Below are 15,160 nucleotides of genomic sequence, written 5' to 3'. Positions count from 1 at the left end.
AGACCTATTCGGTTCATCTTTTGCCTTTTTGGTCTGATGTATTTGTCATTAAGTTGCTCTTAACTATATGTATATTTGTTAGTTTTTTCTAGACTGTTGGATCCCTGATGCAGGCCTTTTGGCCAGAACACAACCCATGACGGATCCTGGAATAACTAAATAAAGGACTTTTATGCATTTGCACACCACCTTGTGTGTGTGTTTTTTGCTTTGTTTCTCTACTGTTTGACCTTTGTTTGGACTTTAATGTAATTATAGACTGGTTCTTATTGTATATTTGATACATTCTATATTTTCTATTTTGTTGTTTTATGTTGTGTGTCTCGTATGTGTTGTGGAGGGGCATAATCGAACGGGGGCGCCCATCTCCGGGGACGGCCCCAGGAAGGGGCGGAGCCAACCGTATTATCGAACAAGATGGGCATCCATCTTTCATTTCAATAATACGGTCGGGGCCGGCCAAATCTCAACATTTAGGTCAACCTTAGAGATGGTCGACCTAAATGTTGAGATCGCCAGACTTAGAGATGGCCGACCTCGGTTTTCGCCGATAATGGAAACCGAGGCCGCCCATCTCAAAAACGACCAAATGCAAGTCATTTGGTCGTGGGAGGAGCCAGCATTCCTAGTGCACTGATCCCCCCTCACATGCCAGGACACCAACCGGGCACCCTAGGGGGCACTGCAGTGGACTTCAGAAATTGCTCCCAGGTGCATAGCTCCCTTACCTTGGGTGCTGAGCCCCCCAACCCCCACTACCCACAAATGTACAACAGTACCATAGCCCTTAAAGGGTAAAGGGGGGCACCTACATTTATTTATTTATTACATTTGTACCCCACGCTTTCCCACACACGGTAGGCTCAATGCGGCTTACATAGTAAAAAAAAAACCCCATTACAAAGGACATGTAAGAAGAATATTATAAACTGTGATAATGTGGGTACAGTGGGTTTGTGGTGGGTTTTGAAGGGCTCCCATTTAGTAACAGGTAGGGGGGATGGGCCTGGGTCCGCCTGCCTGAAGTGCACTGTAGTACCCACTAAAAACTGCTACAGGGACCTGCATAGTGCTGTCATGGAGCTGGGTATGACAATTGAGGCTGGCATAGAGGATGGCAAAAAATGTTTTTAATTTTTTTTTTTTTGGGTGGGAGGGGGTTGGTGACCACTGGGAGAGTAAGGGGAGGTGATCCCCGATTCCCTCCAGTGGTCATCTGGTCAGTTCAGGCACCTTTTCAAGGCTTGGTCGTGAACAAAAAGGGACCAAGTAAAGTCGGCCAAATGCTCGTCAGGGCCACCCTTCTTTTTTCCATTATCAGACGAGGACAGCCATCTCTTAACCACGCCCCCGTCCCGCCGTCGGTACACTGCCAACATGCCCCCTTGAACTTTGGCCGTCCCTGCGATGGAAAGCAGTTGAGGCTGGCCAAAATCGGCTTTCGATTATACCGATTTGGCCGCCCTTAGGAGAAGGGCGCCCATCTCCCGATTTGTGTTGGAAGATGGGCGCGCTTCTCCTTCGAAAATAAGCTGGATAGTATTCTATGTTACTTATGTGTGAGTCCTGCCCATGCTCTGCCTATATATAAACTCACCTGTCAAATACATGCAATGTAAGATATATGCATATTTACAGAATAGTATCTAAATGGATTTTTAGGCATTTACATGTGTATATGCACAGATATGCACATATTAGGATGGATTCAGTACATGGTGCTCAAAACTCATCACTGTCAAAAATCAATGTTGAACAGTATTCTTGAACAGGCGTTCCAGGACTGGTGCTCTGTCTACAGAAGTGCATAGTGCTTGGATCCATGCTCAATTTTGGGCATGAGGAATTACGGCAACTGAAACCAGGTGTAAATCCCTGCGTGCAACTTGGGCACTGATCTGTACTACTCTAAAACACTGCACGCATTCTAAGGGAATGCCCCTGACCTGCCAATGCCCCTCCCATGGCCACGCCCCCTTTGCAAATCCACACGGAAACACTTAGAAGCTATTCTATAAATGGACGTGTTAGTGTGCTGTCATGCGGATCTGCCGTTTCTGTCCCACTTTGATGCCTTGCTTTTCTGTGCTAAGAATTTGGCACAGAAGTATCACCTAATGTTCAGCACCATATATAGAGTTTCCCTGATAATTCATTTATTTATTTTGATTTATTAACTGCCTGTATGAAGAGATTCACCTAAGGCAGTGTACAGCAGGTACAGTTTAACATAAAGCTTACATTTTATTCACAGCATAACAATAGTAAAAATGACCAAATATAAAAACAATAAGAATGGAACGAAGCCAGCGGGAGGGGGGAGAAAAGGAGGGACCTGGCGCCACCAGGTTTGCACTTGCTCAAGAAGAGCCCTCAACCCCAGGTACTCAACAAAACCTAAAAATTAGGCTTGGAGACCTAGCCAGAGCTGCTGCTGTGTGTGACCACCACCTGCTGAGATAGAGAACATACTGAGGAGTTTCCGGCAGCACATGACCACATATAGGGAGGCAAAAGGATTGCTCTCTATCTCCACCTGCTGGTAGATGGACACAACCCCACCAGTCTATGGATTGATCAGCTTGATATGGAAAGTAAAAATGACCAAATATAAAAACAATAAGAATGGAACTAGGAAAGGGGTGTGGGGAGGGTTACAGGCAGTAGGTGAACAGATCTCTCTAGTAATCATACCTACAACAGAATCTAATGGTATCTGAGGTCAGAAAATGGCCACAGGTAAAGTAATTAATCAGTGAAAAAGAAATTATCCTTGATGCTCTGCTCCCTGATGTGGGGAGCTTCTATCTGTTCGGCCCTGTGCACCCTCCACTGGGAGCAGGAGGAACAAGTCTGTCAGATAAACCCTAGGGAGGGTGTGATGAGGGGGGAGAGGGATAACTCAGCCTCAATAAACATCAAATTACATAGTGAAACATAAAAAAAAATCCCTCATGCTGCCAGTCACAACCCCCACTCTCACAATACCTGAATTCTAATCATTTACCTGTGTATTTGGTGCAGAAATGATAGTAATATATCCAAATAGGGAATGTACTGCGAATCCCAGAGCCAAAACTCACAATTTATTTCAAAACGGCTCTAGTAATATTTCAAAAAACTTTTAATTGTTGTAATTATATTAAAAACATATTTCTCTACTCGTTGTCACTGACTTCTTGCCCTATGCTGTTCTAAACAATATTTACAACAGTATTGAAAACAGCATTGAAAGCAGCATTCATTTGGAGTTACGTATATTTTTTTCAATTATACAACCGTTTTAGTTAATATCAGATTACTTAATCTCTGTAAAATACTTGATGAGCGCCACGCCTTCCACGTGGCCAGTATGTGGTAATCAGTCAGTTGTATAAGTCCCAAATGTGCCGTTACTCCATTAACCATTCATGTTTATGCTTCTCATTATACAGCATTATGTAGGGCTTGAAGGAACCAGTGAGAAACTCCTTTTCAACTTCTAGTATTTGCCATATATGTCGGTTCCCCAATGCTGATCCGCATTTCATAACATCTTCCTCAGGAGGAACCACCGTCTCGTCTCAGTAACTCCTGATGCGGCGTCTAGCGGTCCACGCCTAAGGGAGTTCCTAACCGGCATGTAGCTGAATAAAAGACGAGACGGTGGTTCCTCCTGAGGAAGATGTTATGAAATGCGGATCAGCATTGGGGAACCGACATATATGGCAAATACTAGAAGTTGAAAAGGAGTTTCTCACTGGTTCCTTCAAGCCCTACATAATGCTGTATAATGAGAAGCATAAACATGAATGGTTAATGGAGTAACGGCACATTTGGGACTTATACAACTGACTGATTACCACATACTGGCCACGTGGAAGGCGTGGCGCTCATCAAGTATTTTACAGAGATTAAGTAATCTGATATTAACTAAAACGGTTGTATAATTGAAAAAAATATACATAACTCCAAATGAATGCTGCTTTCAATGCTGTTTTCAATACTGTTGTAAATATTGTTTAGAACAGTATAGGGCAAGAAGTCAGTGACAACGAGTAGAGAAATATGTTTTTAATATAATTACAACAATTAAAAGTTTTTTGAAATATTACTAGAGCCGTTTTGAAATAAAAAGCAGAAATGATAGTGCCATATTTATAGAATTACCCCTTTTGGGGGGGAATTCTATATATGGCAGTGAACGTTAGGTGGCACTTTGACGCCAAACATTTGGTGCAGAAAAGCATTCTAACAGATGCAAGGTTCTGAAACAGGGTAGAAATGGCAATCTGCATGAAAAAACTCTTACATGCCCATTTATAGAATTATATTACATTACATTACTTTACATCTAGGCTTATCCAAACATCAAGAAAACCAAAACATACTTCTGGGAAGCTAAAAAAAAACTCAGACAAAAAAAATTGATTAAATTACAAACTTTTTAAATAAGTAAGTTTTTATATTCTTCCTAAATGAGAGATATGACTGTGAGATAAAGAACATTCCAGCAAATTCTTTCCATAATCGTGCTCTTTGAACAGCCAGAGATTTATAAAAAAAAATGCTAATCTTTTCTTTCCCTTAACTGATGGAAATATAAGGAAGTTCTTAGCATCACATCTCCTAACTCTGCAGGAAAATGCAAAACAAAGCACCTGAGTGTTTCTGCATGGATCTGGAAAGGGTTGTGGCCATGGGAGGGACATCAGTGGGTCAGGGATGTTCCCTCAATATGTGAGCAGTCTTACAGAATAGTGCGGATCAACGCCCAACTTGCTCACCAGGATTGACACCTAGTTTCAGACTGTGTAACACCTCATGTGATCCTGGTGCTACACCCTATTCTATAAAGGGTGCCAATCCTGGAACGCCCATTACAGAGTACAGTTCAGCACCAATTTTTCTTGGCACAAATTTTGAGCGCCAATCCACTGCTTATTTCTGGGATAAGCAGCATAAAATGTATTGAACATTTTTTTTGGATCTTGCCAGGTATTTGTGACCTGGATTGGCCACTGTTGGAAACAGGATGCTGGGCTTGATGGAGCTTTGGTCTCTCCCAGTGTGGCAATACTTATGTACTTATGTACTGAGGCCCAGATGCATCAATCAAACGTTAAAAAAAACTAATACGTAAAAGTCCTAATGAATTTGAAAAAACATAGAATGCACCAAAAAAACAAGTCACACACGTTCGGTGCGGTATTGAATAGCACAATGTATTAAACATTCGTAATCCCTGTCGGTAATCGGCCCCTAAAGCATGCGCAGAGCAGCCAAGCGTTATGCTGGCTGCTCTGCGCATGCCACAAACGTCAAAACAAAAAAAAAACCCACAACACAAACATGTGGCTCCCCGCTTCCCCCTGCACTAGAAAAAAATAAAACAAAAATCAAAATAGATCGGGAGGGGGCAAGGGCACTTGTCAGGAGTGTCCTGCATGGACAGCCTTGCCCCCCCCCCCCCCGCTGCTCCCCGCTTCCCGACGCTTCCCCCTGCACAAAAAATCTTAATTTTAGCAGCCCCAAAATCTTAATTTTAGCAGCCCCGGTCCCCCTCCCTTCCTGTTCCTTTCTCTCTTCTCTGCCAAAGCTCCGCCTCCCGTCATCCTCCGCCCCCGTGCCCCGCCCCCCCCTGAGGTCGTCGCCACTGCTCCCCCCTCCACCGGGATCCCCCTCCACATTACCGGGCCTGTGCAGCGCCTCTCACCTCTGTCTGAAGGCGCTGCACGGGCAGGAAGAAGATCTGTTCGTCGCCGAGTCTTCATGACGTCTCTCATTCTGTGGCCTAGGCCCGCCCTCTTCTGACGTGGTCCCGGTGGAGGGGGGGAGCGGTGGCGATGACCTCAGTGGGGGTGGCGAGGGCGGGCACCGGGGCGGAGGATGATGGGAGGCGGAGCTTTGGCAGAGAAGAGAAAAAGGAACAGGAAGGGAGGGGGACCGGGGCTGCTAAAATTAAGATTTTTCGTGCAGGGGGAAGCTGCGGGAAGCGGGGAGCAGCGGGGGGGGGGCAAGGCCGTTCATACAGGACGCTCCTGACGAGCGCCCTTGCCCCCTTCCGATCTTATTTCGATTTTTGTTTTTAGTTTCCTATGGATGCAGGGGGAAGCCTAGGAAGTACTGCGGTAGCGTTTTTATTTATTCTCACTTTTAAACATGCCAGCTTGGATTTGCATGCTGCAAGGGGGAGCGGGGAGTAGCGGCGTGTCTGACAGCTCAGGCCTTAAGGACAGCTCTAACTACACGTAAAATATATCGCGGTAAATGATTCGGTGCAATCGTCGGTATGGTTAGTGCATCCCGAATCGTCCACATTACAATGGTAGTTACTCTTTTGTATTCCGTTTTCGTTAGCTGCTTGCTTCGTCGGAAAAAGGCCTTTAATGCATGCAACGGTTAGGAATTTCCTTTGTTAAAAGGTTGTTAGAGGGTCGTTAAGGTTTAGTGCATCTGGACCTGAATCCAGCCCTTTAAAGCAAGTTTCATGTTTGTTGCATCATTACTAGTATGATTTACCCTGCTTGTTAAATAATAGTAGCCTTTAGAAAACCAACTTTTTGTACACTAATAACTTCCTCTTAATGTAAGAAGGTCTCGGCATGCATCACTGAAGCAATAATTACTGTGAGCCCAGTGTTAAGAAGGAATACATGCCTGCATATTTTTGTTAGCTTTAGCCATTCCCCCAAAGGCCCATTATGGTTTTAACTCTTAAAAGCCAGCTGCGCTGTTTCATACAGGGATAACAGAATCCATTCAAGGAGGGTCAATCTCTCAGTCTTTTGCAATGCTAAAGCATTTTTAACAGTACTGTCCTTGAAAAACATCCAACATGCTGAAGGTCAGCACCTACTTGTCAATAGTTGCTTTGACACGTAACTGGTAATTCAGTTCTGGTAGTTTAACCAGCAGCCTGTGAAGCAAGAACAGTAAACCTGTGAAAACTCAGTTCTAGGAAAGTCTCATCAATGCAAAGAGTGTGAAGAAGGGTGCTATATTGGAGGAACAAGTCAGATGCTAAAGGCAAGAATCAATTTACATAGGCATAATATTAAACATCACAATGCTGACCAAGATGTCTTGTTTGTGGAACAGTACTTTATAAAACCAGAACACTGCATCAGTGATTTTATGGTGAGATTACTAAAAGGAAATTTTAAGACAATCCAGGAATGTATGACCTTTGAAGTCAAAATGATGAACTATTTTGACACCAATCTGGGTTTTCTATCCCAGTGGAGGAGTGGCCTAGTGGTTAGGGTGGTGGACTTTGGTCCTGAGAAACTGAGTTCAATTCCCACTTCAGGCACAGGTAGCTCCTTGTGACTCTGGGCAAGCCACTTAACCCTCCATTGCCCCAGGTACAAATAAGTACCTGTATACAATATGTAAGCCACATTGAGCCTGCCATGAGTGGGAAAGCGTGGGGTATAAAAATAACTGAACATTATAAATCATAAAACTATACTGCTTTGTCAACCTGTTACAGCCATCCATCTATCCCTGTCTTTCACCCACCCAGCTCTCCCTGTTTCTCACCTAACCCACCCCACCCTCTTCCTGTAAGACTGTCACTGGAATGCTTTTGTGTTTCACTTATATATTCTGATATTTGTCAACATTTGCACCTTTCTGATCTGAAGAAGGGTTATCTTCAAAAGCTAATCAAAAAATGTATTTAGACCAATAAAAAAGGTATCATCTTATTTTATTTTCTATGTTTTGTTTTATTTATTTTTATTTATTTATTGCCTTTAAAAGTGGACTAACAAGGCTACCACACCACGTTTCTCCCTGATAAATCAAGAACACGGTTGGGCTCATAAAAATGCACAGAATTGCTCAAATTCTCAGCTTGTCCCCTGGAAAGGCATTAAATCCCTCTAGGTTCTTATGTATTGCTGAGCTTTGGAAGCTCATTTGTAATCTGAAAACCCAGGTATAGGGAGAATATTACAACAAGCTACATTCTTCTAATTGTTAAAAATGTATCATTTACTTAAATGATACATTTAAGGATTAATGATCAGTATTCAAACCCAGAGATGAGTGTGTTTTTTTTAAAACCCCGGCTGTGGTGTTTAAAAGAATACATATATTTAGTGGGCCCAATATCCAAAGGATTTATGCTCCTAACTTTAAGAGTTATAGGCTAGATTCTACATATGGCACCTGAAAAATCTGTGTGGAAAAAAAATATGCCTAGGCCTATTCTCTAATGTACGCCTAAATTTTATACAGTTGGCTCAAATTTCTGCGTGGTATATAGAATATGCCAAGCGCCTCTCCACGCAACCAAATTTGGCTGTCTATTTAGGTCATGTTTTACTTGGCGTACATCCTGACAAGCAAATTAGGTGCAGAGCAGGTGTATTCTATAATAATGTGCATAGATTGTAGAAATGCCCACACCCCGCCCATGGCCATGTCCCCTTTTCAACTATGCGACTTAGAATTTAGGTGCACCACTTTACAGAATAACTTAGCAAGTTGTGCGTGTAAATCTCAATTGATGCCAATTAGTGCTGATAATTGTTTGTTAACATCCAATTAACAGCACTGATTATCTAGTTAATCAATGAAGTGACACACATTGTTATAGAATACGCTTTGATTTCTGGGGGTATGATTCTAAATTGGTCTCTGTTGAGATTGCCCTCAGATTACCCCCCTTTTTCTCTGTCTGTTCCCTCCCTCCCTTTACCCAGATCCATTTTCTTCCTTGTATGAATGGTTATGTTCTCTACTATCAAAATTGGTGATCTTTTCCTAAAATTTTATGGTTTTAGACTGTATTGTTTGGCGCTTTGACCTTTTTATTTCGTAAAGGCAGTATATCAAGTTGGAAAATAAACATAAACTAGGGATGAGTACCTAAAACGTTGCTCAAAATTTCACTGAACTCCTAAATTTAGGTGGTTTAAAAAGTGGGTGATCACAGGGGTGGATTTATGGTGGGGAAAAAAGTTAGGAGCTTAGCACTGATTAGGCTCATAATTTAGGCAAACAAATGGTAGGCCTGAATTTATCAGCATAACTTTTAAGTTCCTAAGACTAAGGAGGCTAGGGCTAGGGCTTTTCAGCTTGGAGGAGAGACGGCTGAGGGGAGACATGATAGAGGTATATAAAATGATGAGTGGAGTGGAACAGGTGGATGTGAAGCGTCTGTTCACGCTTTCCAAAAATACTAGGACTAGGGGGCATGCGATGAAACTACAGTGTAGTAAATTTAAAACAAATCGGAGAAAACATTTCTTCAACGCGTAATTAAACTCTGGAATTTGTTGCCGGAGAACGTGGTAAAGGCGTTAGCTTGGCAGAGTTTAAAAAGGGGTTAGACGGTTTCCTAAAGGACAAGTCCATAAACCGCTACTAAATGGACTTGGGAAAAATCCACAATTCCAGAAATAACATGTATAGAATGTTTGTACGTTTGGGAAGCTTGCCAGGTGCCCTTGGCCTGGATTGGCCGCTGTTGTAGATAGGATGCTGGGCTCGATGGACCCTTGGTCTTTTCCCAGTGTGGCATTACTTATGTACTTAAATTTTTTTTTTAAAGATGCATTTTCAACTGAAAATATATGCTTAGTTTATATCCTAGCGCCTAAAACTACACCAAAGAAAATGTGGCGTAAATGCTGACTCACGTATTTAGGCACAGAAGGCCATATTCTATAACAGTGTGCATAAATTTTGGAACGCCCATGAAACACCCATTTCCCCACCTATAACCATGCCCCTTTTTGCCTGCACGCATTAAAATTTAGGCGCAGTGTGTAACAGAATACACTTAGCGATTTGTGTGCATAAATTCTAATTATTGCCAATTATTGCTCATTATTGCTTGTTAAGCGCCATTAACAATGCTGATTGGCTTGTTAAGTCAATTAAGTTATGTGCATTGTTATAGAATATGCCTGGATTTTGGCATGGAACGCTAGGCACGTTAAATAGAATCCAGTGGCTAGTGTGTGTTCTGGGACCCAATTTTCTATGTGAGGACTTAAACCAACTGAAACTTGGTGTAAATCCTGGCACACAACTTGGGTGCGCAGCCCCCAAATTCTGTGACACTTTTGCATAATTCTTTGGAACATCCCTGACTTGCCCATGCTCCTCCCATAGCCACGCCCATTTTGGGTTGCACATAAATGGATTACATTATATAAAAGTCAGAAATTTTGAAATAAAAAAGATTTGTATTTGGGCATGGATCTGTATAGAATCATGTGCTGCCAAATCCATGCGCAAATCCAAATTAGAGCCTATTAAAATCAATAACTGATCGTTAAGAGCCAATTATTGATCATCAATGGCTTATTAACTAATTTATTTGCATGCAGAGCTCAGGATCATGCACAATTTTAGGTACTATTTATAGAATTCGAGGGCTGGTCTTTTGGGCTTCCAGCTCAAGGCAAGCTAGGGCTGGGATCCTGCCATTACACTGATGCACCTTGACAAGAATGAGGTACCAAGTCTCCTTCCAGAACCCTGCCATCATGGGTCTTCAATCTAGCCACTAGGAGGCCAGTTCTATAACAGTGCATTTATAATTAGGTGCCTAGTAGGAGTCTATTCTATAAAGGAAGGTAGGTGACTATTTTCCTTTATAGAATACTAGTGTAATCTGGTATATATACACATATGCGCACACCAGAACTTACACCAGTCATAGAACTGATGTAAATGCTCATGTTTAAATCTTGGAGATATGCACATAACTTACATTATTTATAAGTTATGCACATAAATGTGTGCTCCACCCATGTGTATGCGCACCTACAAATTACATGCTGTCACAGGCATACATGTGGTTTCTTAATAGCACTTAGAATATTGACATTCACCTGTGTATTTGGAATGTAAATATTAATGTCTACCCATGAACAGTGGCGCAGCCATGGGGGGGGGGCCTTCGGAGTCTTGGCCCCCCCAATTTGAGTTTGGGCCCCCCAAAGTCTGCTGGTTTGGCTGGCGGTAGTCTCCAAGTCCCTCCAGCAGAAGCTTTCCTGCGGCAATATTCGCTGTCGCGCTGACTGCTCTGCTTCCCTCTTCCTGGCGCACCTGCTCAGTTTTAACTAAATTGAGCATGTGCAGGCTTCTTGCATACTCAATTTCACTAAAACCAAGCATGCGTGCCACGGCGGGAAAGCAGGGCAGGCAGCGCGGTGCCGAGTATTGCTACAGGAAGACTTCTGCTGATGGGGCTAGGGACCCCCACCAGCCCAGGTATGTGGGGTTGCAGCAGGGGTGGAGAGCGGCAGAGTGGTGGGGCAAAATGTGTCCCTCCACTTTGGACTCAGCCTCCCCCCCCAAAATCAAGGTCTGGCTATGCCTCTGCCCATGAGTGATGGCTACAACTCTCCCACATACCTCAAAAGCAGTGAATGCTTCTTCAACAATATGCCCAGACGATATGGGGAATGGAAGACACAACTCTGGTACTAAGTGATAGACCTACCCCATGGCAGTACACAGTGCTTATCACTTGAGCCAGCAGGCCAACCCTTGAAATTTATTCTTACCATTGTTTTTAGAAAATGAGCCCTTAAGAAAACAACCATTTTCAAAGAAATGGACTTGGGCATTCACAAGTAGTGATTATGGAATGTGTTGATCCCTGTGCAGCACACTCCATAGCAATGGCCTATCATAGGACGCTTTTCAAACATGTATAGAAATTCTGGGGCCCTTTTACTAAGCCGTGTAGGTGCATATGCGTGTCCTAGGCATATACGCAAGTCCTATGCGCATCAATTTTGAAATATCACCAGGCTACCACGTGGCCTGGGAGGTAATTTCATTTTTAACGTGCATCTGCTTTGCATGCCGGCAGCACTAACCGGGTGGTAATCGTCATTGTACGTGCGCTGACGATTACCACCTGGTTAACGTTTGAGAGCTTACCATTAAGTCAGTGGGTGGCAGTAAGGTCTTAGGCCCAAAATGGATGTGTACCGATTTTAATTTTGCTGAACGTCCATTTTCGGCCCCCCAAAATAAAAGGCCTTTTTTTGTTGGTATACTGAAAAATGGATCTGCACATGTCCAATACAAGCGTATACACCAGCACAGGCCATTTTTTGGCACACTTTAGTAAAAGGACCCCTCTGCCTGGACTGGGAGAAAAAGATCCAAACAGCAGTCACTGCAATCTTATTCAGCCAATTGGAATGAATTGCTAACTGCAATTTGCCAGATCTCTCTGATGCGTTTTGCTTACCGAAGTTTCACAGTGAACTGTATTCCAGTTTTCAGCACCAGTGGTCTCTGAGGGTGAGTTGGCATGCAAGGCTGCTTCTCTACTATAAAGGAGCTAATTGTACAGAAAGGAGAAATTTGATTAACAATGACATGCTTTACGGACCAATTATACCAAAAAGAAATGGACTGAGAACAGCTGGATGATTTTCCAGGCGTGTACCATGCTGGCTACGGAAGAATATGGGCGCCGTGGTGTGGTAATGCAAAATTCTAAGTAATGTGCAAACCAGCAAGCTAGCAATAGTCATTGACAATGGAGAAAAAGCAGCAGCCGATGTTTTATTCAATGAAAGCTGCATTCCCTCTCCTGCAGTTTCTTGAGACATCAATTCTTGTATGTTTAACATGCCTGCTTAAAACTATATTTGGAATCATTCAAAATGTGTTAATTTCCTAAGTAATAGACTGAAAAGTGAGTTTTCTCACACTAAGGAGCATATATACATGTCATGGGAAATTGTCATTCAGTTTTAATTCAATAAAAACTGATTTACAAACATAGAAACATGACAGCAGATAAGAGCCAAATGGCCCATCCACAGCAATCACTATCCCCTCCTTTCCCCAAGAGATCCCTTTGTATCTCCTGATTCCATTTTAAGAGCACCAATTACTATTCTTATTATAATTTTTATATAGCACCCTATTTCCAGGCAGACCACACCTGTCGCCAAGGGTGGTAGCCTCTTTTTAAGGGGGGGAGGGGAAATCAGCTGCAATCAAAGAAAAACAATAGACCCTCACAGCCAGGCACTTGGGTACGTTGCCTATTCATATTTCAGGAGTGGAGAAGTAGCCTAATGGTTAGTGCAGTGGGCTGAGAACCTGGGGGCCTTTTTACAGAGCAGCGGTAGGGCTACCCCGCTTGTAGAGCGTGCCAAATCGACACTATCACCCAGTCAGCGCACCCTCCTGGTGGTAATTTCAAAGTTGGCGTTTTCTATTTTGTACTGCGGGGGGGGCATTCCCAGCAGTAATCAGCAATGTGGCTACATTGCTGCATGCTGCATGAGTACCACACGTGTAGCACATGAGCCCTTACTGCTAGGTCAATGGGTGGCGGTAAGAGATCAGCTGTGTGCTACTGTTAATTCTAGTGCATGGCCATGTACTGCCCCCATTAAAAAAAGCCACCAAAAGCACACGCCCACACTACCACAGGCCACTTTTTACCACAGCTTAGTAAAAGGACTCAGATTGTGAGTCCATTAGGGACAGAGAAAGTAACTACATATAATAAATGTACCACAGAAAGGTGGTATATCAAATTCATGACCCTTTAACCCCAGAAGAAAGCTCTCTAGCAACACTTAGCAGTAAATTTGAGAGACTGAGATTTTACTTCTCATACCCTTGGCTTAGGAGTGAGGTTCATTACTATCATGGTATGTGCAGAACTAACCCAAAGAACCTCAGACAACCCAAAGAACCCTTAAAGCGCACTTTTACCCATAAGGAGGGTGAATAACTTTAAATAGCCCATTTACCCGGGATAAACAGCCATTTATCAGAGTAAAGAACTACTGTAAATTTCCATTACAAATATACATACAAAACAAAGTTTAATATTTAAAAGTGTGTGGTTCATCTATGCATTCTTACAGGCTTCTGGGATGGGCGATGTTGGGCTAATCGTGATGGATACATTTTTATTTCTGTTCTTGCTTAACCTTCCTCCACCAGTCTGCCATACTTCGCTCATAAGAACATAAGAACAGCCATAGTGGGTCAGACCAATGGTCCATCTAGCTCAGTATCCTGTTTCCAACAGTGGCCAATCCAGGTCACAAGTACCTGGCAGAAAACCAAATAGTAGCAACATTTCATGCTACCAATTCCAGGGCAAGCAGTGATTTCCCCATGTCTCTCAATAGCAGACTATAGACTTTTCCTCCAGGAATTTGTCCAAACCTTTTTTACACCCAGATATGCTAACCGCTGTTACCACATCCTCTGGCAATGAGTTCCAGAGCTTATCTATTTATTGAGTGAGAAAGCATTTCCTCCAATTTGTTTTAAAAGCATTTCTATGTAACTTTGTTGAGTGTCCCCCTAGTCTTTGTACTTTTTGAAAATGTAAAAAATCAATTCACTTCCACTCGTTCTATACCACCCAGGATTTTGTAAACCTCAATCATATTTCCCCTCAACTGTCTCTTTTCCAAGCTGAAGACCTCCACTTTAACATTTCCTCATATGAAAGGAGTTCCATCCCCTTTACCTTTAGCCTTTATCATTTTGGTCTCTTCTTAGAATCTTTTCTAATTCTGCTATATGTCTTTTGAGATATGGCAACCAGAACTGAATGCAATACTCAAGGTGAGGTTGCACCATGGCGCGATACAGAGACATTATAGTATTCTTGGTCTTATTTACCATCCCTTTCCTAATAATTCCTAGCATCCTGTTTGCTTTTTTGGCTGCCACCGCATACTGGACAGAATATTTCAGCGTATTGTCTAAAATGACACCTAGATTTTTTTTTGAGTGCTAACCCCAAAGGTGGACCTAGCATCTCAGGACAGCACCGATATCGAAAACTTCCTCAACGAGCTGGACCCAATCTTGGGAGAATACCCGGCTGATCGAACCTGGTTAGACTTCGCTCCCCTCACTGTCGAAACAGTTACCCAGGCGATCAGAAGGTTCTCCAACATACACTGTATACTGGACACTTGTCCCAGCTACCTAATAAAATCCACCCCTACCACTTCATTGCAGATCTTACTTCCCACCTAAATTACATGTTACAGCAAGGCCTCTTCCCAAAGGAAAATGGCAATATCCTGCTCACCCCAATACCAAAATATACTAAGAAAAAAACAAATGAAATAACCAACTACTGTCCAGTAGCATCTATCCCGCTGGTAATCAAATTGATGGAAAGCATGGTAACCAAACAACTTAA

General features: G+C 42.8%; 1 protein-coding gene across 2 annotated transcripts in view; it reads right to left on the bottom strand.

Annotated features, from left to right (window-relative positions):
- Positions 1 to 15,160, bottom strand: part of STAT4 (signal transducer and activator of transcription 4) — a 227,136-nt gene that overhangs the window by 82,980 nt on the left and 128,996 nt on the right. Inside the window, exons 10-11 of one of the 2 annotated variants that reach the window (XM_030210264.1) lie at positions 12,212 to 12,304; positions 6,839 to 6,898 (exon numbers count right to left, since the gene is read on the bottom strand). In XM_030210264.1, coding sequence (XP_030066124.1) covers positions 6,839 to 6,898; positions 12,212 to 12,304 — 153 coding nt within the window. The remainder of the gene's footprint in view (positions 1 to 6,838; positions 6,899 to 12,211; positions 12,305 to 15,160) is intronic. The other variant, XM_030210265.1, reaches the window with a different exon arrangement.

Source organism: Microcaecilia unicolor, chromosome 7 (assembly GCF_901765095.1).
Source record: "Microcaecilia unicolor chromosome 7, aMicUni1.1, whole genome shotgun sequence".
Taxonomy (NCBI): Eukaryota; Metazoa; Chordata; class Amphibia; order Gymnophiona; family Siphonopidae; genus Microcaecilia; species Microcaecilia unicolor.
Note: the sequence above shows the minus strand (reverse complement) of the source record. Positions and strands in the feature narration are given on the sequence as shown.